Below are 22,896 nucleotides of genomic sequence, written 5' to 3' on the forward strand. Positions count from 1 at the left end.
ATGTAGCTGAAAAGAACAAAGGACTATAACATTTGGTCTTGGTGATATACATTCCCAAACTCTTGAATACAATCCCAGAGTTTATCTAGACATTGCTGTTCAATTATAATATTTATTGTGATATAAAGAAAAGTATTAAACATATTGGGGATTAATTTTATGAGAGCCTGTTTTCAGATTTTGGAATATCAACCTAAAATAACAATGACAAGAAGAACAACATCGTGGCAAATGAAGATAATATAGCTCTTTGATGGAAAAAAAACAAGCTACATTAATGTTTAAGGAGTACATTGGCTAGAATGCAATATTGCAGGTTAATTCTGCCCACTGCCAGGAGTTCAATCTGACTGGCTCAAAGTTGGCTCTGCCTTCCATCCTTCTGAGGTCGTTAAAATGAGGGTCCAGATTATTGGGGGCAATATGCTAATTCTGTAAACCATTCAGAGAGTGCTCTAAAGCACTATGAAGCGATATATAAGTCTAAGAGCTATTGATATTAAGTTATTTTTTTAAAAAAAAAACAACCAAATTTGAGAGTCCCTGAAGCTTGAGTCTTGTTGGACCAACTAGCCTTCACTTAACATTCATGAAATGATGAATCTAAATCATATAAATCAGAAGCTCAGCTATTCATCTTTTACTGTGATACTGCCTCTTATTTATGCTAGCTTGTGTTCATAATTTTGCATAAAAATTAATCAGCAGAATCAACCTGTCATTGGAAAAGGCAATATTAAAAACAACATTTTACTTTCCCAAGACACTCAGCTAGATTCACTCATATTAAATTGACAATATGGTTTGTCTGTAGCATATAAAACTTAACCCAAACAAATCAGTATCTATCACTAGCATTAAGTCTATTCTATTTGAAGGAGAAAAAATTACAAACCAGCTTGCAATACAAAATGAATTAATTACAATTCATCAAGAAATTCACTCCTACGCCATTATATATGTTAGATAGATTAACAGCTAGGATGTGTGTGATACAAGCTAATGATGTTTTTATGCCAGATTTCTACCAATAATTCAGTTTTAGTTTCTGATTTTTTTCTCTTCTAATTTGACCTGTCAATAATATATATATATATATATATATATATATATATATATATATATATATATATATATATATATATATATATAGAATATTAAAAACAAAACAGTGATTCCTGGGTAGACTCATATTAAACAATAAAATATACGAACACCAGGAAGTTATAAAACTATAAAAAGTTTTAATAAAACCAGAATAAAACCAAGCTTTCGCTGGCATCTGCCAGCATCATCAGGGTAGTCTCCAGTCGATGGGAGAAGCTATTTATAAGTGTGGCGTTCTTTGCGCCCGGCTTCTTGACCTCGTCATGGGTCCCAGCCAATCCACCTGCGTTTTGATCGTAGTTTCTGTGTTGCAAGCTGTAATTTCCTCACTTTCCTTACTTGTGCTGGTACTGCAGCTCTTCCTCCCTTCTTTGCATAACTGTAAGTCGGGGGGACTCCTTAATTCCACGTAATTAGATGTGCACTGTCTGTGTTTATGTTGTTTATTCACCTCATCCTCCTTCTTGGTACTCTCTATTTCTCTTCTCCTCCCCCTGTTTCTCTGTTTACGATCCTCTTTCAAAACTATACCCTCATTGTTTGTCTCTGTAGCCCATGATTCCATTGTGTTTACATCATCCTGTTTCCCGATCCTTCGTATCACTTTATTAACTCCCCTTTCTATTTTCTCTTCAATGGGGGTGATTTTAACACCCTCTCCAGAATTCGTGGCACCCACAAATTGATTGCTGACCCCTTTTTCCGAGGGAGCTGTCCCTTCACTGTTGTTTGTGTATTCACTCATTACTTGGGGGTATGCAATCTTCCTTAAAAGGAGAGGGGCGGAATCCTTACAGTCGTGATTTGCATCTCCTTGTGCATTCCTACGGGGAGTCGTACCTCTCAAATGTCTGTAGGAGCGTCTCTGTGATGTATGTTCTTCTGTTTGGGACCTGATGGGGAGGGAGGGTCTGGATGATAGTCCATGGTGCCTGTTGATGGATTCTTCGTTGTTAGAACACTCTTCAAGAGAGTAGGCTCCCACTGCAGCACTGCCAAGGCTAGGACGGAAGAAAAGAAGCACCTTTTTAAGGTGTGCAGGCACAATGGTTACCCTATGAAGTTCATCAGGCGCCATGGACTATCATCCAGACCCTCCCTCCCCATCAGGTCCCAAACAGAAGAACATACATCACAGAGACTTCGTATCACTCTCCCGTATATTAACACCGTCTCAGAAGCCATGGCTAGGATATTGGCACCCTATGATGTGAGGGTGGCACATAACCCCAACCAGATGCTGCGATCTAAGGTGATGAGATTGAAAGATCCACTCCCCACCATAGAGAAGTCCAATATCATTTACAGGATCAACTGTGAAGGTTGCTCTGCTAATTACGTGGGGGAGACCTCCAAACGTGTCAAAACTAGAATTCACGAGCATAAGTTGGTGGTAAGGAGAGGCGACCAGTATTCCCAAATCGGGGCGCATATGCTAGAATCTGGGCATAGGTTCGATTTTAGCAATGTGCAGGTGATGGCCAGTGACAGCACGAAGGGGGGCTGGCTCCTTAAAGAGGCGTGGCTCTCTAACGAAGAATCCATCAACAGACATGTGGACCTATGCCCAGCACATGTAATATTAAGAGCATGGGCAATGCGCGACCGTCCCTCCGGAGAAAAACGATGTAACATTACGTGCCTTCGGCAAAGAGGGTTGACGGAGGAGACGGGCCTTGGAAACACCCAGACAGGGAATAACCAGCAGCAGAGTAACTCTCCACCTGCTGAAACATATGCCCCTCCCTCATGGATACAGGAGTGGATTGACAGCCAAGAACCAGGTGCCGATGAATTGAGGGTCTCCCCGGGAACAGTGAGGAGTTTGACAAAAAAGCGATCTGGTATAGACTTTGGGTTATTAAACAATCATGATTCGAAGGATTGGAATGCCACGTGTAATTCCACCGGCGATCCTGCAACTAACTTTATTAATGACATTTCCCATTTGAATTGTTATTGCCTTGGGAACGCAGGAGAACAATGGGGAGATGAGAAGCCTGTTCGCTATAATCTTAGAGCTTCCACACGCTCCTACAGACATTTGAGAGGTACGACTCCCCGTAGGAATGCACAAGGAGATGCAAGTCACGACTGTAAGGATTCCGCCCCTCTCCTTTTAAGGAAGATTGCATACCCCCAAGTAATGAGTGAATACACAAACAACAGTGAAGGGACAGCTCCCTCGGAAAAAGGGGTCAGCAATCAATTTGTGGGTGCCATGAATTCTGGAGAGGGTGTTAAAATCACCCCAATTGAAAAGAAAATAGAAAGGGGAGTTAATAAAGTGATACGAAGGATCGGGAAACAGGATGATGTAAACACAATGGAATCATGGGCTACAGAGACAAACAATGAGGATATAGTTTTGAAAGAGGATCGTAAACAGAGAAACAGGGGGAGGAGAAGAGAAATAGAGAGTACCAAGAAGGAGGATGAGGTGAATAAACAACATAAACACAGACAGTGCACATCTAATTACGTGGAATTAAGGAGCCCCCCCGACTTACAGTTATGCAAAGAAGGGAGGAAGAGCTGCGGTACCAGCACAAGTAAGGAAAGTGAGGAAATTACAGCTTGCAACACAGAAACTACGATCAAAACGCAGGTGGATTGGCTGGGACCCATGACGAGGTCAAGAAGCCGGGCGCAAAGAACGCCACACTTATAAATAGTTTCTCCCATCAACTGGAGACTACCCTGATGATGCTGGCAGATGCCAGCAAAAGCTTGGTTTTATTCTGGTTTTATTAAAACTTTTTATAGTTTTATAACTTCCTGGTGTTCGTATATTTTATTGTTTAATATGAGTCTACCCAGTAATCACTGTTTTGTTTTTAATATTCTTAATAATAATTATGATAGAGCAGTTTTGCTCGAAGCCAGAAGATGGGAAAAGCTTGCACGCCGTGTTGCTGATAACCATTGCAAGCTAGCATTCCTGCATAATTGCATCAAGGAAAACCTCCCACCCAGGTCGTTGAGGAGGAAACCTGTTATTGACTCTGCTGAGTGCCGTCAGGCACTCTGGCAGTTCCAACATCGAACCATGAGAGCACTCATAAACGACCTGCATAGATGTATTGATGGCTTGATGAGGAACATTCAGAATCATCGAGAATATTGCCAGAGGACACTTGTGAATCAGCATTTCTTTGTGCTAGACCAACATATTCGCTCTGTGGCTAGGATTACAAACCAACAGGCGATGGAGAAATTTCAGCATAGGACTGAGAGACTATGTAATTTGGATGGCCACAATCCCTCAGAAAGACTGGTGTACAATCTGTCTAGTAAGACATTGACTCAGCCTCAGTTTGCCCTCCTACAACGAGATGCGGGATGTAATCTCAGGGACGCCCATCCCTTGGACTTTGTTGCGGCCCTAGAACCAACCATACACCGCATTGGAGTAGGAGAGGAGACCAGAAACACCATCAGGCAACAGGTCACAGGTTTGGTTATGAATCATAGGGGCTACCAAACCCTATCTAAGAAAGAACTAGAGGCTTTAAATCAGCTCAAAAAGGATGACACCATCCTTATAATGCCAGCAGATAAGGGGAGGGCCACTGTCATTATGGACAAGGCGCAATATATTGGTAAGGCATTGTGCCTGCTCAATGATACTACAGCTTATAGAATGATAGACGGTGACCCCATGACGGCCCTTAAAAACCATACTAATAAATTACTTAACAACCTCAAATGCAGTAAGAGGCTTGATGAGGTTACTCTTAGAAAGCTGCGCCCTAGCGACACCGCAATGGCCAGATTTTATGGCCTTCCTAAGGTCCATAAGGAGGGGGTCCCCCTTCGCCCGATTGTGGCATTTAGGGACACTCTGACCTCAGGCCTTGCCAAATGGTTGAGTAATCGCATCAACCATTTGGTTGAGGGTGGTTCCACTACTGTCAAATCTGCTGAGGATTTCCTTGACAGGATCAGGTCTTTGAGGATAGAGGATGATGAGGTGATGATATCTTTTGATGTCGTCTCCCTCTTCACCTCTATCCCACAAGATCTGGCCATCAAGACGATACAAGACCTTCTCGAGAAAAAAGGTTTAGGTCACCAGCAGGACCACCTTCGGCCTCAGGACCTCATAAATCTATTAGAAGTATGTTTAAAAACATACTTCACATTCCAGGGCACTACCTTTGAGCAGGTTAAGGGCACCCCCATGGGGTCACCAATATCCAGCATCATAGCAGAAGCAGTGCTGCAGCAATTGGAGCACGTAGCGATGACCCAGTGTTGTCCTAAATTCTGGGCTCGCTACGTAGACGATACATTTGTCATCATCAAGAGGAGCCAAAAAGCTGGCTTTGTGGGCATACTCAATTCGGTGTGCGTGGATTTGCAGTTTACGGAAGAGGAAGAGCACCAGGGTGAGTTGGCATTTCTTGATGTCCTGGTCCACCGCCAACCTAATGGAACCCTGAAGACCAGGGTCTACCGCAAGTCCACGCACACAGATAGAATTCTACACTATGATAGCAACCATCCAGTGGCCCACAAGGCCAGCTGTATTAGAACACTCTTCAAGAGAGTAGGCTCCCACTGCAGCACTGCCAAGGCTAGGACGGAAGAAAAGAAGCACCTTTTTAAGGTGTGCAGGTACAATGGTTACCCTATGAAGTTCATCAGGCACCATGGACTATCATCCAGGCCCTCCCTCCCCATCAGGTCCCAAACAGAAGAACATACATCACAGAGACTTCGTATTACTCTCCCGTATATTAACACCGTCTCAGAAGCCACGGCTAGGATATTGGCACCCTATGATGTGAGGGTGGCACATAACCCCAACCAGATGCTGCGATCTAAGGTGATGAGATTGAAAGATCCACTCCCCACCATAGAGAAGTCCAATGTCATTTAGAGGATCAACTGTGAAGGTTGCTCTGCTAATTACGGGGGGGGGGGGAGACCTCCAAACGTGTCAAAACTAGAATTCACGAGCATAAGTTGGCGGTAAGGAGAGGCGACCAGTATTCCCAAATCGGGGCGCATATGCTAGAATCTGGGCATAGGTTCGATTTTAGCAACGTGCAGGTGATGGCCAGTGACAGCACGAAGGGGGGCTGGCTCCTTAAAGAGGCGTGGCTCTCTAACGAAGAATCCATCAACAGACATGTGGACCTATGCCCAGCACATGTAATATTAAGAGCATGGGCAATGCGTGACCGTTCCTCCGGAGAAAAACGGTGTAACATTACGTGCCTTCGGCAAAGAGGGTTGACGGAGGAGACGGGCCTTGGAAACACCCAGACAGGGAATAACCAGCAGCAGAGTAACTCTCCACCTGCTGAAACATATGCCCCTCCCTCATGGATACAGGAGTGGATTGACAGCCAAGAACCAGGTGCCGATGAATTGAGGGTCTCCCCGGGAACAGCGAGGAGTTTGACAAAAAAGCGATCTGGTATAGACTTTGGGTTATTAAACAATCATGATTCGAAGGATTGGAATGCCACGTGTAATTCCACCGGCGATCCTGCAACTAACTTTTTTTTTTTATTGAAAATTTTTAAAATTTTACAAAATAAGAAAAAACAACCCTCCCCAACCCACCCCAACCCTCCCACTCCCTCCCTCAACTTTCCCAGAGCTGAATATAGGCTTAATTAAATTTTCTTGAATTCTTAAAGAAAAAAAATATAAACCATAGATAAGTCTAAATACGTTACTTAAACTACTAATAGAATAATTAACAATAATATATATATATAAAAAAGACATAAATATTAAAGAAAAAAAATACTTAAAAAAAAGAAGAATAAAGAGAAAGAAGAAAAGAAATATAAGAAAGTAAAATAATAATAAAACATATAAAGAAAAAAAAATAATACAATCTATAAAATATTAAAATTTGTGTATAAATTATTGATAAACTAAGTAATATTTTTTTATATCCAACTTATGTTGTATAAAATCTATCCATTTTTCCCATACCACAAAAAATTTCTCTTGCGATTGATCCTTTAAAAAAGACGAAATCTTTGCCATTTCCGCCAGATAGGATACTTTAAAAAACCACTCTTGCAAAGTAGGCAAAGATTCCTTCTTCCAGTATTGCCCTACTAACAACCTTGCGGCTGTAATTAAATTTAACATCAATATAACCTCCTTAGTATCACAATCGGTAACAATACCTAGCAAAAACAATTGTGGGGTAAATTTTACCCTCCTTCTAAAAATTCTTTGAATATTCCACCATATCTTAATCCAAAAGGCTTTTATATTTTTACACGACCACCAAATATGGTAATAAGTAGCATCCAAACAACCACATCTCCAACATTTGGGCTGTAAGTCGGGATACATACGAGACATTTTTTGTGGATCAAGGTGCCATCTATAAAACATTTTATAAAAATTCTCCCTTAAGTTCTGGGCTTGTGTAAATTTAACATTTCTCACCCAGATGATTTCCCAGGTATCTAGTAGAACTGGTTCACCAAAATTTTGTGCCCATTTAATCATACATTCTTTAATTAATTCTGGTTCTGAGTCCAATTCTACTAGCAACCCATAAATTCTCTTAATATGAGTTCGTCTTTGATCTTTTACTTGTTTAACAAAATTTTCATCTTCTCTAAGCAAGCCCACATTACGATCTATCTTCCATCTGTCTGCTATTTGTCTGTACTGAAACCATGAATATATAATATTTTCTTGTGCTAAATCTTCCAAAGATTTTAACTGCCAAATTTTACCATCCCATCTAAGCAATTGTGCATAAGAAACACTATCCATCTTAACTCCTCTCCTTATCCCCTCTATCGCATGCCAAGGTATAGCCCATAATGGTATTTTAGAATCACTTCTGTAATATTTCCTCCAAACCCAAAGTAGAGAAATCCTTATAATATGGGATTTAAAAACCCGGTCAACTTTTTTATTAAAAATTAAATAGGCATGCCATCCAAAAAGTAAATCCCAACCCTCCAAGAGGAGTATTTCTGCATTTGTTAAATTAACCCAATCACTAATTAATGTTAAGGCCATAGCATCATAATACAATTTCAAATTTGGTACCTTGAGTCCACCTCTCTCACGAATATCTTGTATAATTTTAAGCTTTACTCTTGGTTTTTTCCCCGCCCAGATAAATTTATTGATACCTTTCTGCCATTCATTTAAATTGACCTCATTCTTTAAGATAGGTATCATTTGAAATAAGAAAAGGAATTTAGGCAGGACATTCATTTTAATCGCCGCAATTTTTCCCAAAAGAGATAATTGCAACTTCTCCCAATTTTTCAAGTCTCTTTGTATCCTGACCCACAACCTTTCATAATTATTTTTATACAATTTTACATTAGAGACAGATAAAGTAACCCCCAGATATTTTACCTTATCCACAACCTCAAAATCTGTCAGATTAACCAAAGTCTGCTTATCCATATTAGTCATATTTTTGGGTAATATTTTAGTCTTATTGTTATTAATTTTAAAACCCGAAACCCGTCCATATTGATATATCAATTGTAATAACTCTATTACGGAGTGAGTAGGTTGGGACAGGGTAACCACCAAAAATCCTGCAACTAACTTTATTAATGACATTTCCCATTTGAATTGTTATTGCCTTGGGAACGCAGGAGAACAACGGGGAGATGAGAAGCCTGTTCGCTATAATCTTAGAGCTTCCACACGCTCCTACAGACATTTGAGAGGTACGACTCCCCGTAGGAATGCACAAGGAGATGCAAGTCACGACTGTAAGGATTCCGCCCCTCTCCTTTTAAGGAAGATTGCATACCCCCAAGTAATGAGTGAATACACAAACAACAGTGAAGGGACAGCTCCCTCGGAAAAAGGGGTCAGCAATCAATTTGTGGGTGCCACGAATTCTGGAGAGGGTGTTAAAATCACCCCCATTGAAGAGAAAATAGAAAGGGGAGTTAATAAAGTGATACGAAGGATCGGGAAACAGGATGATGTAAACACAATGGAATCATGGGCTACAGAGACAAACAATGAGGGTATAGTTTTGAAAGAGGATCGTAAACAGAGAAACAGGGGGAGGAGAAGAGAAATAGAGAGTACCAAGAAGGAGGATGAGGTGAATAAACAACATAAACACAGACAGTGCACATCTAATTACGTGGAATTAAGGAGTCCCCCCGACTTACAGTTATGCAAAGAAGGGAGGAAGAGCTGCGGTACCAGCACAAGTAAGGAAAGTGAGGAAATTACAGCTTGCAACACAGAAACTACGATCAAAACGCAGGTGGATTGGCTGGGACCCATGACGAGGTCAAGAAGCCGGGCGCAAAGAACGCCACACTTATAAATAGCTTCTCCCATCGACTGGAGACTACCCTGATGATGCTGGCAGATGCCAGCGAAAGCTTGGTTTTATTCTGGTTTTATTAAAACTTTTTATAGTTTTATAACTTCCTGGTGTTCGTATATTTTATTGTTTAATATATATATACACACACACACACATATACCTGTAACTCAGCATAATGTTTTATGTACCTGGTAAAATGAAATACCTTTCATCTAAACTTAAATTGTTACAAATTTGTTTTAAGGTGCCCAGAGACAGTAGTGCTTTAGTAAGATTATGAGCACAGGCATATTGTGCATATTGTTGTATATTAAAATTTTATTATGACAATTTTATAATTATGTTATGCTTGGAGGACTGCATTCTCAGAAGATATCAATTAAATAGAACACATTCTAAAATGAGTATGGACTGGTTACATAAGCGTATTTTAGAACCTCTGAGATCATCCTTGACACAAATACTATCAATAAGGAATGTTTAAAAGGCAAGGCTGGAATTAATTTTTACTTTCTATTGGTGAAACATTCAGCAGAAGTTATCTCCTCATCCTATAAAAAAATGGCCCACTGGATTAAATAGGATTCAAATTCTAGTTTGCCAAATTGTCAGAGTGCAATTGTAAAACAATCAGAAGTAATTCCAAAAGGATTGTTAGAAAGACAAGATTATTATTTTATTGTATTGTGTTGTATTGTGTTATATTGCATTGTATTACATTGCATTGTACCATACTATATTATGTTACATTACATTATATTGTTATAATAGTTTAAAAGCATTCTCTATTAGCATGGATATTGTGGAAGGCGACAAATGATGAAATGAATATTGAGCTATCATGATGCTAACTTAGAACACATTTTTAGCAATTAACCATTTGTGAAACCTTCAAATTCTGTCAATGCTTCTCTCCACTTGGTCAAGATTAATCTATGCATGTTTACTTTTGAGCAGTAGATTTCATATAGTCAAGTAGGCTTGGTTTACCAAGGCAATTGTATGGAATTATAACATAATTGTAGCAGTAGCAAGTGGTTAACCAGAATAGCTGTGTAATTAATATAAATGCATTTTATGATCATACTGTATATTCTGTCTGAAATATAAATTAGTCAAGAAACCATTGATTCATTTGCTATTCAGCATTGAGTTTCATACCTACTACTTTCAAGTATTTTTTTCCCCATGGTTATTTTGTTTGCTCAGAATCTCCTCCTGTCCTGTGGAATCTTAGTGTACTCTGGAAGAGGATTTTTGATCTTCTTCTAAGAAGACATACTTGGTCCATGAATAGTAACTGGGAGATCTAGAAGGTCTCACAGTTAACCATGACAGAAAGGAATATGGCTGCAAACACATACTCCCATTATAAGGAAAAGTCTTTGAGGAAGTTTGCCTGCTGTAATTAATCTCATGGTTCAACTGGAAGAAAATTGGAAAGTCACTGATCATAAAAGATTTAATCCCTGAATCAGATAATAAATCATTAACAGGTAGAATCTTTAGTCAGGAAAACTTAGTGGGAAAAAGCTTCAGTGGTTGTGCTGTGAACGTGCAGTTTCCTTGGATTAAAAATTCTGAGTTTTGTGAATAACAGTCTAGTAGTGCTTCATGCTCCTTTTTTGTGGATGCTTGCAAAAGACTGCAAGGATTGAGCCAGGAGACTATATAAAGTTGCTGATATATACATAATATAAATGTGCACTTAATATATCTTAGGGAGCTACCTTAATGGAGTCATAATGCAACAACCATATCATTCAAAAGCACTTTGAGAATAGATTGTTAACAGTGTTCAACATCTCTAGTGCTGCAGGGCTAAGAACAGGGAAACAAATAATATGTTTTCTTTCCAGAGCTATGCTTTGGAGGGGAGAGAGGGGGAGAGAGGAATCCTATAGTTTCACTCCATACAAAAGAGAAAGAAAATAAACTGCTTGCAATTTACTTGTTCAAATTCTTGTTTCATATATTGTTCAATTGTCCATGTGTGTGCAAAACAAATCCATCCAGCCAATTCCTGTGGGAGAGAGCCACAAAACCACCAGGCCAATTTCCCCTTTGATCTCAAGAGATCTAACTGCCAGGAGATAGAAAGTGAAATGAGGTATAAATCAATGCATCATATAGGATCAGATCATTCCCACGTTCTGTGGACCAGTAGCATTTCAAAGGAGGCTAACTGAACTTTGATATCAGATATGTCAGATCCGAGTCATAAATAATTACCATTCATTTTGACCTATGAGAATATAGGTCTGGAGCTACTTCTGAACTGATGCTGAAACCTCATATGGAAAAGTCTAAGATCTTCACTTAGTCATATCATTCTGACTTTTAAGAATTATGAAGGCTAAACTACACAGCTTCCCAATTCTCCGTATAACGGAAGGTCCTGTGCAATGTTTGTGTCAGTAGGAAGAACTATAGGATCTGGGATATATTTTGGATTTACTCATGTTTTTTCTGGCACAATTTTCCTTCCATCCTTCCTTAAAAACTAGCATAAACTCTGCTTGAAAGTTAGAACCCAAAAATATGAATAATCCTAATATTATCTAGGAATAAATGTAATAGTTTAAGACATATTTCTGACTTAGAACCACTTGGTACAAAGATGTAATCCTGGTCAGTAGATGTTGTTTAATCTTCAATGAACTTTGAGCAGACTTCATAGAGAGAACTGTTCGTAAGAAGAACTGTAGTGTTATATTTTTTTCTATTACTGCAGTAGGAATAAAATGCTATTGTTCAATTGTTCCTTTGTAGCACATCTGTAGTATGTTGTGATGGTTAAATCTGGAAGGCATGTCAAGGGAACTGAATGATTCTTAGAACTTTATATAAGATGTTGATGCAATTGGGAACAATGAGCACAGGGCCCTTATGTTTAATTTATATACAAGCAAAACTATCATAGAGTCAGATAAAGTCACATATAATTTCAGAAAAGAAAATTTTAGAAAAAAATGGGGGATTAATAGAAAAATAGAAGAACTAAGAACATCATATTAGACTGCTTGCTAGATGTCAAAGTTACACCAATAGAAATAGATTCAAAACTATCCCCAAATTAAAGGGGTCATCAACATAATGAACAGAAAACATTAAGAAAAAAAGTGACAAATGCTCAAATAGAGAGAACAAAAAGACAAAGACATTTAAAATTTCCATTTTTGGAAGATGTTACTAATAAGAGCAACAATCAGCATAAAATTAAATAATCAAAAAGCCAGGAAAGATCAATAAATGAAGCTTAGTGTGCATGCCTGCATTTGCATATGTCTTGGATGCAAAAGACAGGGAAGATATCAGTGCCTGAATGGATATTTTCAGGGAAGCAATCTGAAGAATTGAAGTCAACATTGCAGTTTTCGTTGTTAAGTTCTAGAAAAGGGCACTGCTTCTTAAAAATAGCACTGATGAGCTGGACTAAGTGTTGGAAAGACAATCAAAGTAATCAGGAAGATGAAATGATTCCATTACAATTAAAATTGCAATGCGTGGGCCTTTCTTATTTAGAGGGGAAAAAAACCAAGCAAGAGTAGACATAATAGGATGTTCTGCAAGGATTACGTGCTATTGCTTTCCTGTCCTGCTTGTGAACTTTCCATTGGCATCTGATTGCTACTGTGGGAAAACAGTGCTGGAGTAGAGAATTCTTCTCACATTCTCATGTTAGTTTATTTAGGGATTAATGCGACTAATTGGTAACATTCCTCAGTGACAAGTATCGGATTATTATAATACTGGAATAGAAAAAAAGATTGCAGCAGCTGTGAGCCCTTTGTACAGAGGACAGATAACTACTGGGAGATTTATGATTGCATATTGTCTGTCTGAAAGGCTGTTCGCTTAAAGAGCTCTTCCAGACAACCATACTAAAGTGTTATTTATCAAGCTTTGAGTCAGTAGAAAAGTAGGCCAGCATAAACTACATTTCTCACATGGTTGCTCTCTTTTCAACAAGAGTAACAAAGTTGAAGAAGGGTGCATTATTATACACCTACTATAGGCCAAGATAATGATAATTATTGATGGATTCTCCAGCTTTGTTTCTCCTGCTTCCTGCCATTAAGAAGACAACTACTGGTCATTTTCCTTAACATTGGGCAAGGTTGGTGTGGTCTAGTGCTTTCACTACCTGCCAAACTGCCAGATTAAGAGGTTACAATGTGCAAGATCAGGTCTCTATGCAGCAAATTCCTACCTCTGTGAACTATATGCCAGGTTATTTATGCACATGGGTTTAGTGCTCTTCTGAAAGAATGCTAAATCTGGGTCCAAAAATACTCTTGCTGATAGAACACAGATAGAAAAAAGATAGGAGGTGAAATGGGAAGTAATGCTAATTAGCAAGTTCCATTTTCTGGTTGTTATTTTGTGGATGACAATGGGGCATGGGAGTAGCTGGTTGGAGTAGTGAGGCTGGCTAGGTGTTGGGTGTGGAGTGTTGTGCAAAAGCATCAGGATTTCAGAGCTGGATCGCTACTCCAACTAGGTTGTTTGGTTGTGGGCCTGGATCTGGGGAAAGTGACTTTACTACTGATATAAGTGAAAAATGAAAGAACATGCTACAACAAAATATGGGGTTCTTGGTGCTCTCTGAACTTGGTGGTTGACGGTGTTATCTACTTTGGTAATAAAACATCTGCAAGAAAGCCACTAAGCTTAGAGAGTGCCAAGGACCTCACAATTCAACCTTGAGCTACAAATATTCTCTTCTATTGGTACAACAAAATGTTTCAGTATATTTCAATTTCTTCAAAGCAAATTTCAGCCAGGCTGCTATCTATCTTTCTTTCTCTCTTGGGCAAAACATTTCTACCATTTGTTCTGAAGTGTTCCAAAACCTTGGATTCTAAGATACCCAGCACTCTTGGTGGAAATGAAGGAGTCACCATGTCTGCAGTGCTGTTTCTGCTTCCTGGAAACTAATAGGGGGGAAAACTTCCAAAGCTGATGTAGATTCCAGACTAGTTTGTGGGCATGTTGGGGAGTTGAGAGAATTTAGAATCCATCAGAATCATTGTTCCTCTGGCATGACTCCCTCCCTAAACTCTTCCATGTCTCCTTTTCTCTCTGCTTGATTCTTGGCATGGGCAGCCTCAAAAAAGGGTTTCTGACATCATATTTCCCCATTTGAGGACAGAAGATCTGTAACCCTAGAGGAAAAAAATAGGAACAATCCTATAGTCTCTTGGAAATAAATCATCTCATGAACCGCAAGACTGCAGTCAGCATTTCTCATTTTTTTTCTGATGGACCCACATCATACTGTCTCTATTAAATGTTAATAAATGTATTTATTGTTGATTGACCTAAATAGTTAGATCTTTTTGTCTGCATGTTGGATGTGTAGGATATTTCAGTGGAAAATACTGAGTATGTAGTTCCACTTTGAAATATCATATGCTGTAGATGAACTCAGTTTGTGATGAATCTATTTATTAGATGGAGATGTATATGCAATTTTATGATTCATGTCTTGGTCATACAGCATTATAATTTACTAATGACTCTATGAGCAAGTCATGATCTGCTGCCTTTGCTTCTCCCATTTGGGAGAATGATTAGATAAATCTGAATCAGCTGCCTACCTTATTATCTGAATCTGAAATCCTACTTTATTCCTCTCCAACAACTGGGGATCTGTACAACAAGATTACAAGATTTGTAAGCCCCACAGAGTCAGAAAGTATGCAGGTTTAATACATTATTAATCAGCAGATTAATATTTTCTTTCCCACTTTCCACTTTTTTTCCATGTGAATTTGATATGAGGAATTGGTAACATAATTCTCTAGAGTTTGCTGTAGCTTTCCTTTTTTTTCCTGTTTAATAGACTCAATGTTATCTTGGGTACTAAAGAGTTCCACTATTATTTTCTTAAGAGTCCATCCACTTCATATGGATATAATAAAAGTGAATTCTCTGTTGCCTTGCTTTGTTATTGTTATTAAGAAAACATCATTTGTGAACATTTGCCTCATTAGCATTTGTGAATTGAACACTCATAGACTGTATACTAATAGATATTTTTTTTAAAAAATGGGATAATTGCTTTAAACTCTTTGTCCAGATGAGCTACATTGTCTTCAAAATGTATTGAGATCCTTGATGTCTACAGATATCAAGATTTATTTATTGAGACCATTTCCTGTTTATCTATTAGAGAGAAGGGTTGGTTTCCAGTTTATTTTTGAAATAGAAGGTAGAAATATTCTTATGGCCTGTCAAATCTCTAAGCAGACAATTTTATATAGAAATGTGGTAGTGTTTGGTCAGTTGCTTAGGGATCTGTCTAAATAACATCTTGGTTGTGTTAAGTTCAGTTTTGTGGTTTTCCAATTTAGGGCGACTAGATCATACTCAGTAATATGTTTTAATAGTTAGAAAAAAATATTGAATGTATAATGCCTTTAGCATTTAAAAAGTTTTAAAATTCCTATAATTAATTGGGATAGCTTCATATTTATTTATTTTGTTTAGTTATCGAATCACAGAGTTATTTGATAAATTGGTATGAAGTTTTTGGCTTTAAATACTGTAGGGTTGATTTGTTATTACTGGTGTTTTTAATTCATTTCTATTGTTCCTGTTAGAATTTAAATTGAATTGTGCATAGTACAATAAGGCAACCTCTATCTAGGCAGTATACTGGATCTGATAAAGAATGAAAGTTTTGAGTTAGGGATGCATAAATACTTTCAGGTCCAACAGCCCCAGAAAACACTGAGTATCTATTCCATTTCCCCCCTCTTTTGCACGTTTTTTTGTGTTAAGACAAAAATGTATGTAAATATGGGGAAAACAAAGAAGCATTATATTTGAATCTCTCTTCTTGTTTGAGGCAAGGAAGGAACACAATAAAACCCTGATCTGAGGTAAGTGACTTTAGCCTAATTGTATATTGATATGTTCATCAACATTATTTTGGATTTTCTTCATAACTACTCACTCCATACATTCAGTCAGTCAGTGTGTACTGAGGGGTTTTTTTAAGTTTTCACATTAAAAAACAAGCCCATTGTATACGTAGCTGCTTGCTTATAGTACTATCCCAGGGGACAATACCATTGCAGACATGAAAGGGCTATGTTCTATGTTTTAGCACAAGCTATTCTTTGGCTTTTCACTGGCATTTTAAAAATGTATATGACATTAAACAGTGCAGATCAAAGCAATGCTTCTATTTCAAAAGCAGTATTTCCATCTCATTGTCTCCCCACTACCACCACCATTCCTTGTAGAAATTTAGTGGTTAAATTATCTGATTCTATATCTAGGTCCAAGCATGAGCTGTGTGTTGGGGGTGGTCAGTTACCCAGGACTCAGAAATCTAGATTGCCTCAGCCCCAGGCTCAGACATATTATATGATGAACAAGAAATGAGGCTAGATTGTATGTCATTCTTAAGGCTGTTTATGAAAATTTATTATACTATATCTATACCTCAATTGTCCAAAACTGGTGAGATTTCCTGGAGCCAAACAAAACAGCAGTGTTATAGCAGAAGAACACATATTCTGTACAGTGAGTTTTTGGCCCAGGGGCTTCTATTTAACAAACCTGCTCTTTTAAGAACTACCATTCCTTGTTTGTAAGCAATAAGAAGAGAAAACATGAAGAGAGAAAAAAAAATCAAGCCAATTGTGAGGGACATCAACTCCAAGAACAGAAGATCTGGAGCTAACAAAAATAAATAAATAAATATGGATATATTTCAAAGGAGAAAATCTCCCATTTTGTCTGAGATACACATTTAAGATATTGTGTAGAGTATTAATGGGTAAGATTGCTTTTTGGAGTAAAAGACCTCACATAAAAAAAGTTGTATCTGCAAGTTTCTTGGAATGCTTGGGCCAGGCTAAAATGTTATGTAAAGAGTGAACAAAGAATTCCCAACTCAAGATAGCCCAGAATCTGTTGTTTTGAAAAGGTGTGAGAAAAGAACTTATTATTTAAACCTGGTGCTGATGTGGGGATGTAGGATGGAGATTTATGTTCTGCAGCAGGAAGATCTTTTGTATAAACATGAGTAATTTCTTGTCTATGTCAAAAACCTGAGTTTGTAAAACTTTTGTTCATTTTTTTTGTATTTATCCTCATACTTAGCAAAACTTGTTTAAACTTTCATTGGCATTAGAACAGGGGTCTCCAGCCTATCGGCCACCAGGCCACAGGAGTGACTGCTGGGTGCTAGTACTCACAATGCGTGTGAGTACTAGCATTGCTGCCATGCGTGCACCTGTTTGCTCATGTGCATGAGTGCAAGCACATTTCCCTGCTCCTCCCTTTCCCTCCAGGCCACCAACCTGGAAAGGTTGGGGGCTCTGCATTAGAAGATAAAAATGTAGGCAAAGTTGCATTATCATTTGTATATGTATTTTACCAGTCCTCTGGCTGATTTTATTTAATAATTCAAAATAGATATTGCAATTATGGGGGAGCACCATAGATTCTTAAGGTATTAAATTATGTTGCTACAGAATGGTACAGAAGTCCTTTCCCTTGCACTATATTTTAACACAGGGATGACTATCTTGTAGTTCTCCAGATGTCATTGTTGTTGTTTTTGCTATTGCTGTTGTTGTTGAACTTCATCTTTCATCATTCTTCTTCCTTGGCCATGATGACTTAGGCTAATGGTGTTTCGCAGTTTCTAGAGGGCTTTAAAAAACAACAACATGCACGTACAGTACTTTTTTTGAAATAATTAGGATCTTTTGTCCAAATTCAATCACTATCAATATTTGTTTCTCTGAGTTAGCAGATGTCCTACTGATCTTATTTAGCTTCACACTTTTTCAGAACACTTGACCTGATGAGATCTTAGCCCATTATTTATTAGATAATCATGATTTCATATCTGCTGTTACTTATAAATAAAATAAGTGACTTTTAGGGAATGGCATTTTTCTTTTTAAGAATTTGGCATAGGAAAATAAAAAAAATGTAAAAAAACGTTGTACTTTCTGCACATATTTTCTCACAGTTGGGGAATTGTTCTTGTAGAATTGCCCACTCAAGACCAAATTTCATGAAGAGGCAATCTGACATTATAGCATTTATGTGATTCAGCAGGGTTAGCAGGCAAAATTCTATATTTTATCCCAATTCATTATTATTGTATTATAAAGTTATTTCTCTTTTTTCTTACTTATAGATACGTGTGCCTAAACAAGAATTAAAAAAACCAGTAAATTAGATAATATTTACAGATAATAGGTTTTATAAGATTATTTCACTAGATCAGCTCAATGGGTTTTTTGATTTTTATATATATAAACATTTAATTTTTTGCACTGGTCACTTACCATAATAAAGAGGTTATGTAGCGCGTGTGCATGTGTGTGTATGTGTGTGTGTATCAGATTTTGCAGCTATTAAGCCTCTCTGAATTTTCCCTTGAATTCCTTATTTTCCTTTCAGAAATTGGTCCTATAACCATTACCGCAGATCCTAAGAAATTTCAATATGAACTCAGAGAATTATATGTTCAGGTGAGTGGATTATTTCTTTAACATCAGTTTCACAGAAGGAGTGAAATATCAGACTGTTTCCTATCAGCCTGCATGGGGGAGGGGTTAATTGTATAAGCTTCACTGTATTAGATGAAAAGCTCCAGGATATATTAAACTTCAGGAAAGTTTAATTCCTGTGTTCCTAGCTTAATACATGCAGGAGTTTTCTGTGTCAAGGCATTTTAAAAGGTGATTTACTATCTATATCTACATTCTAAAGTAATGCAGTTAATTTGTAACTGTAAAGCAGAATGCTGTAATATTCTCCATTTAATTATTTTTATTATTTTATTTATTATTTTTCTCTGGCATAGCATAGGAAGTTACCTAATTATCTAGGTTAATTCATATATTGTGACTGGTTGGAAAGTTCCAAGTGTCTCAATTTTGGGGGTGGATTCTAGAACAAACCTCAGTTGAGCTAGAGAGATCTACAGAATGAAGATAAAGACAACCTCACTCAACGTGATCTCTCCAGATGCTGACTGCAGATGGGGGGGGGGCTTAAAATGCAACATGTCTAGAATATGATACATGATGTTAGGAAAGACTTGAGTTGAAAGGAGTGGGTTTAAAGCTCATGTCATACACTCCAAAGAGAATAGTATCTTCAGAGTTGTAACCATTACTGAAACTATGAGTTCTCAGTGCTCAAAGCATCGTGTTAGCAGTTGGAATAAATAGGATTGTGCAAGGCATTATTGGATGGGAAAAAGGAGCGCAAAGGACTCTTCCTTCCCTCCTCTATCCACAGTATAAATCAATTAATGGATGGGTTATTTGTATGCTGGAAGGAGAAGCTGGACTTAATCAAATTTCCTCCCCACAAAATAATGGGTAGGAAACAAGGCTTAGGTAACTATTAGTCTCTACATGATTTTCATTAACTTGATGAGAGGCAAAAGGAAAAATGTTTATTTCCCTCAACCAGCTGATTTCTGAAGTAGCCTTCCCCAACCTTTAGAATTCTAGTGGGCTTTGTAACCCCTGACACACTAGAGCACCAGGTTAGGAAAGGTCATTTTAAACTAGGGGTCTCCAAACTTGGCATCTTTAAAACTTGTGGACTTCAACTCCCAGAATTTCTCAGTCAGCCATGCTGGCTGGGGGATTCTGGGAATTAAAGTCCACAAGTCTTAAAGTTGCTAAGTTTGGAGACCCCTATTATAATCCATGCTTTATTGCTTTCTGCCACCAAGCTTTTTGATTGTTTAATGTGAGTTGCTACAATGAAGGATTCAGACATGGGGCTGCATCCAAGGTTCCATAGAAATGCAAATGATTTTACTTCTTCTTTCTTCCGAATCTTCTGGATCAGGGATGTCAAACTGCTGGCCTCCAGGCTGGGCACATCACGTGGAAGCCATGCCCACCCCATTGCCAGCAATGGCAAAACCGTCCCGATATGTTGTACGATGTCATGTGATGTTGCGAGTTTGATATGTCTGTTCTGGATTGTCCCAACTGATCCATCACTTAAAATATCATAATTTTTAAAATGCAAGATTAAACATAAGGAATTGTTTGCTAAAATACTTGTTTGCCTGGCTCTGGAAGGACATCTTCTTACGTGCCCAAAATACATACACACTGAGGTATGGGAAGGGGAACAAAAGAAAAACATGACTTAATAAAATAAAAAGGCATCATTATAACTTTACAGCAATGAGACATATTTATGCCACAGGGAAGGAAAAAATGTATGTTTTTCATTAGTTAGGAGGGTAAAGAATTAGTGTCATAATTTAATATCAAATGAAGTAGTGGAACATTTTTTTTTCCAAAGGAGGTTTTCAAATAATGTTCACTGCAGAAGTTTTGGTGATCAAATACAACAGCTTAATTGAGTGGGGTTATTTCAGGATATGTCCTATATGTTCCTGGCAATAATAAAAATAAAAGAGACAGAAACAATATAATTATGTTGTGGTAGAAAGTTGCTAAAGACAAGGAAGCTAGTTTAAAATATATTCACAATGGGCATATTAATAATCCTATCCTTCTCCAGTCTGGCAGCTTTGGGTTGTAAGAGTCATACGAAAGCACTGAATATGTTGACTGAATGGGTATTAACACAGTTGCCAATGAAAAACCAAGCCCAGAGAACTCCTGTACCTCAACACTCCAAACCTTAGTTAAATCTACTTTATACAATCATAATCTGACCCTTTCTTGATGCATTGGGCTATCTTTCTCATCATCAACATTCAAGATCAATTTTGAGGAAGTCAGGCAGAAAATCTGCTTTGAAGCTATTATTATACTGAGGCATGCTATACTGAGTAAGTCAAAAATAGAATATAGTATTCATTTTTGTGTATTCTGACATCCTAATATAAAATTTCTGCATTTTGGAACACTAAATAAAAAAGGGAAAAATTAAATAAAATCAATCATGGTAAATTATTGTTTTAAATTTCTGGAATGCACTTCTAAATTCAATTTCCTTTGCTGAGGACTGATTTAAGGAATCAGTCCATTAAGAGAATAAGTAGGTCCATAGGAATTACTTTGTTGGATTTAGAAGAAAAATTTTATTTTTATAACCATAACTTCTAAAAGCACGTGGTGAAAACATATATACTACAGACAATTATTTTCTTTTGCCATTCACCTACAGGAACAGAACATGGGAGATTCATTTCAGAATCACAGATAATTGTCATTGCCAAACTTATTTTAAAGTTACTTTGGGGGGGGGAATCTTGCACTCCTCTTCTCTTTGTAACACATTTTCTATCTGTCCTGTTCATAATCGCATCATGAGATTGAATACATGAGTCATGTATTCAATCTCATGATGGGATTGTGAACATGAGTCATTGGTATACATGCATTTCTGAAAAAGCAAGCTTCTGGAGAGTTTCACTAGATCAGAATGGAGCAACAACTGACTCGTAGATTAATCTCTATTTACATGTAGTACAGTAAGAGTAGGGAGTTGATTGGCTAAATTCCTGAACAAGAATCTCCATGAATTTAATAACAGAACTGGAAGGGACCTTGGAGGTCTTCTAGTTCAACCCCACCCCAAGCAGGAAACCGTATGCCATTCCAGACAAATGATTGTCCAATCTCTTCTTAAAAACCTCCAGTGTTGGAGCACCCACAATTTCTGGAAGCAAGTTGTTCCACTGATTAATTGTTCTAACTGTCAGGAAATTTCTTCTTAGTTCTAGGTTGCTTCTTGTCCTGCCTTCAGGTGCTTTGGAGAATAGCTTGACTCCCTCTTCTTCGTGGCAACCTCTGAGATATTGGAACACTGCTATCATGTCATGTCTAATCTTTCTCTTCATTAAACTAGACAGACCCAATTCCAGCAACTGTTCTTTATATGCTTTAGCCTCCAGTCCCTTAATCATCTTTGTTGCTCTTCTCTGCACTCTTTCTAGAGTCTCAACTCCTTTTTTTATATTGTGTCAACCAAAATTGGATTCAATCTTCCAAGTGTGATCTTATAAAGGCATTATAATCAATGAGCTTTCCAGGAAAAATTGGTTCTTTTTCATTTTCTCTATGAACAGTGTGTCTGAGGACAAAAGGAAGAGCTAAACTCCTCCCTCTCCATGAAATGAAGTCAAATAATTCAGGATGTGGGCAGAAATTTAACTTGCAATGGTAACCTCTATGGACTTCTAATGCTATATTGCTATATTGGATGAGTCTACCTATGGCTCTTCCTTTCATACTTCCTGTTCTGAATCCCCATTTTCTTAATCTTTATCTGTGGTCTTCCCTTGCTGTGATATTTCTTTATATATTTTAAATGCTGTTTGAACAAGGTACTTTTCAGGGACAGAGATAACCACTCTACTCCAAGGTCTGGGAGAAAACACTTTTGGAAAATTAGAAGGCCAGCTGTAACTGGGGATTATAATCTGGTAACATGTCTTAGAAAGCCTCAACATCTCCAAAATGACAATCCGATTCAGGCTGAAGATGTCCTTGAGT

General features: G+C 37.8%; 1 protein-coding gene across 10 annotated transcripts in view; it reads left to right on the plus strand.

Moving 5' to 3' along the window:
- HMCN1 (hemicentin 1) overlaps positions 1–22,896 on the plus strand; it is a 433,480-nt gene that overhangs the window by 174,967 nt on the left and 235,617 nt on the right. For all 10 annotated transcript variants that reach the window (XM_039357629.1, XM_039357620.1, XM_039357628.1 and 7 more), the window contains exon 2: positions 18,854–18,924. Coding sequence is in view for 9 of the 10 variants with exons in the window: in XM_039357620.1 (XP_039213554.1) it covers positions 18,854–18,924 (71 nt within the window). In the remaining variant the exon portion in view is untranslated. The remainder of the gene's footprint in view (positions 1–18,853; positions 18,925–22,896) is intronic.

This window comes from Crotalus tigris, unplaced genomic scaffold (genome assembly GCF_016545835.1).
Source record: "Crotalus tigris isolate CLP2741 ecotype Arizona unplaced genomic scaffold, ASM1654583v1 scf7180000018938.1368258, whole genome shotgun sequence".
Classification (NCBI taxonomy): Eukaryota; Metazoa; Chordata; class Lepidosauria; order Squamata; family Viperidae; genus Crotalus; species Crotalus tigris.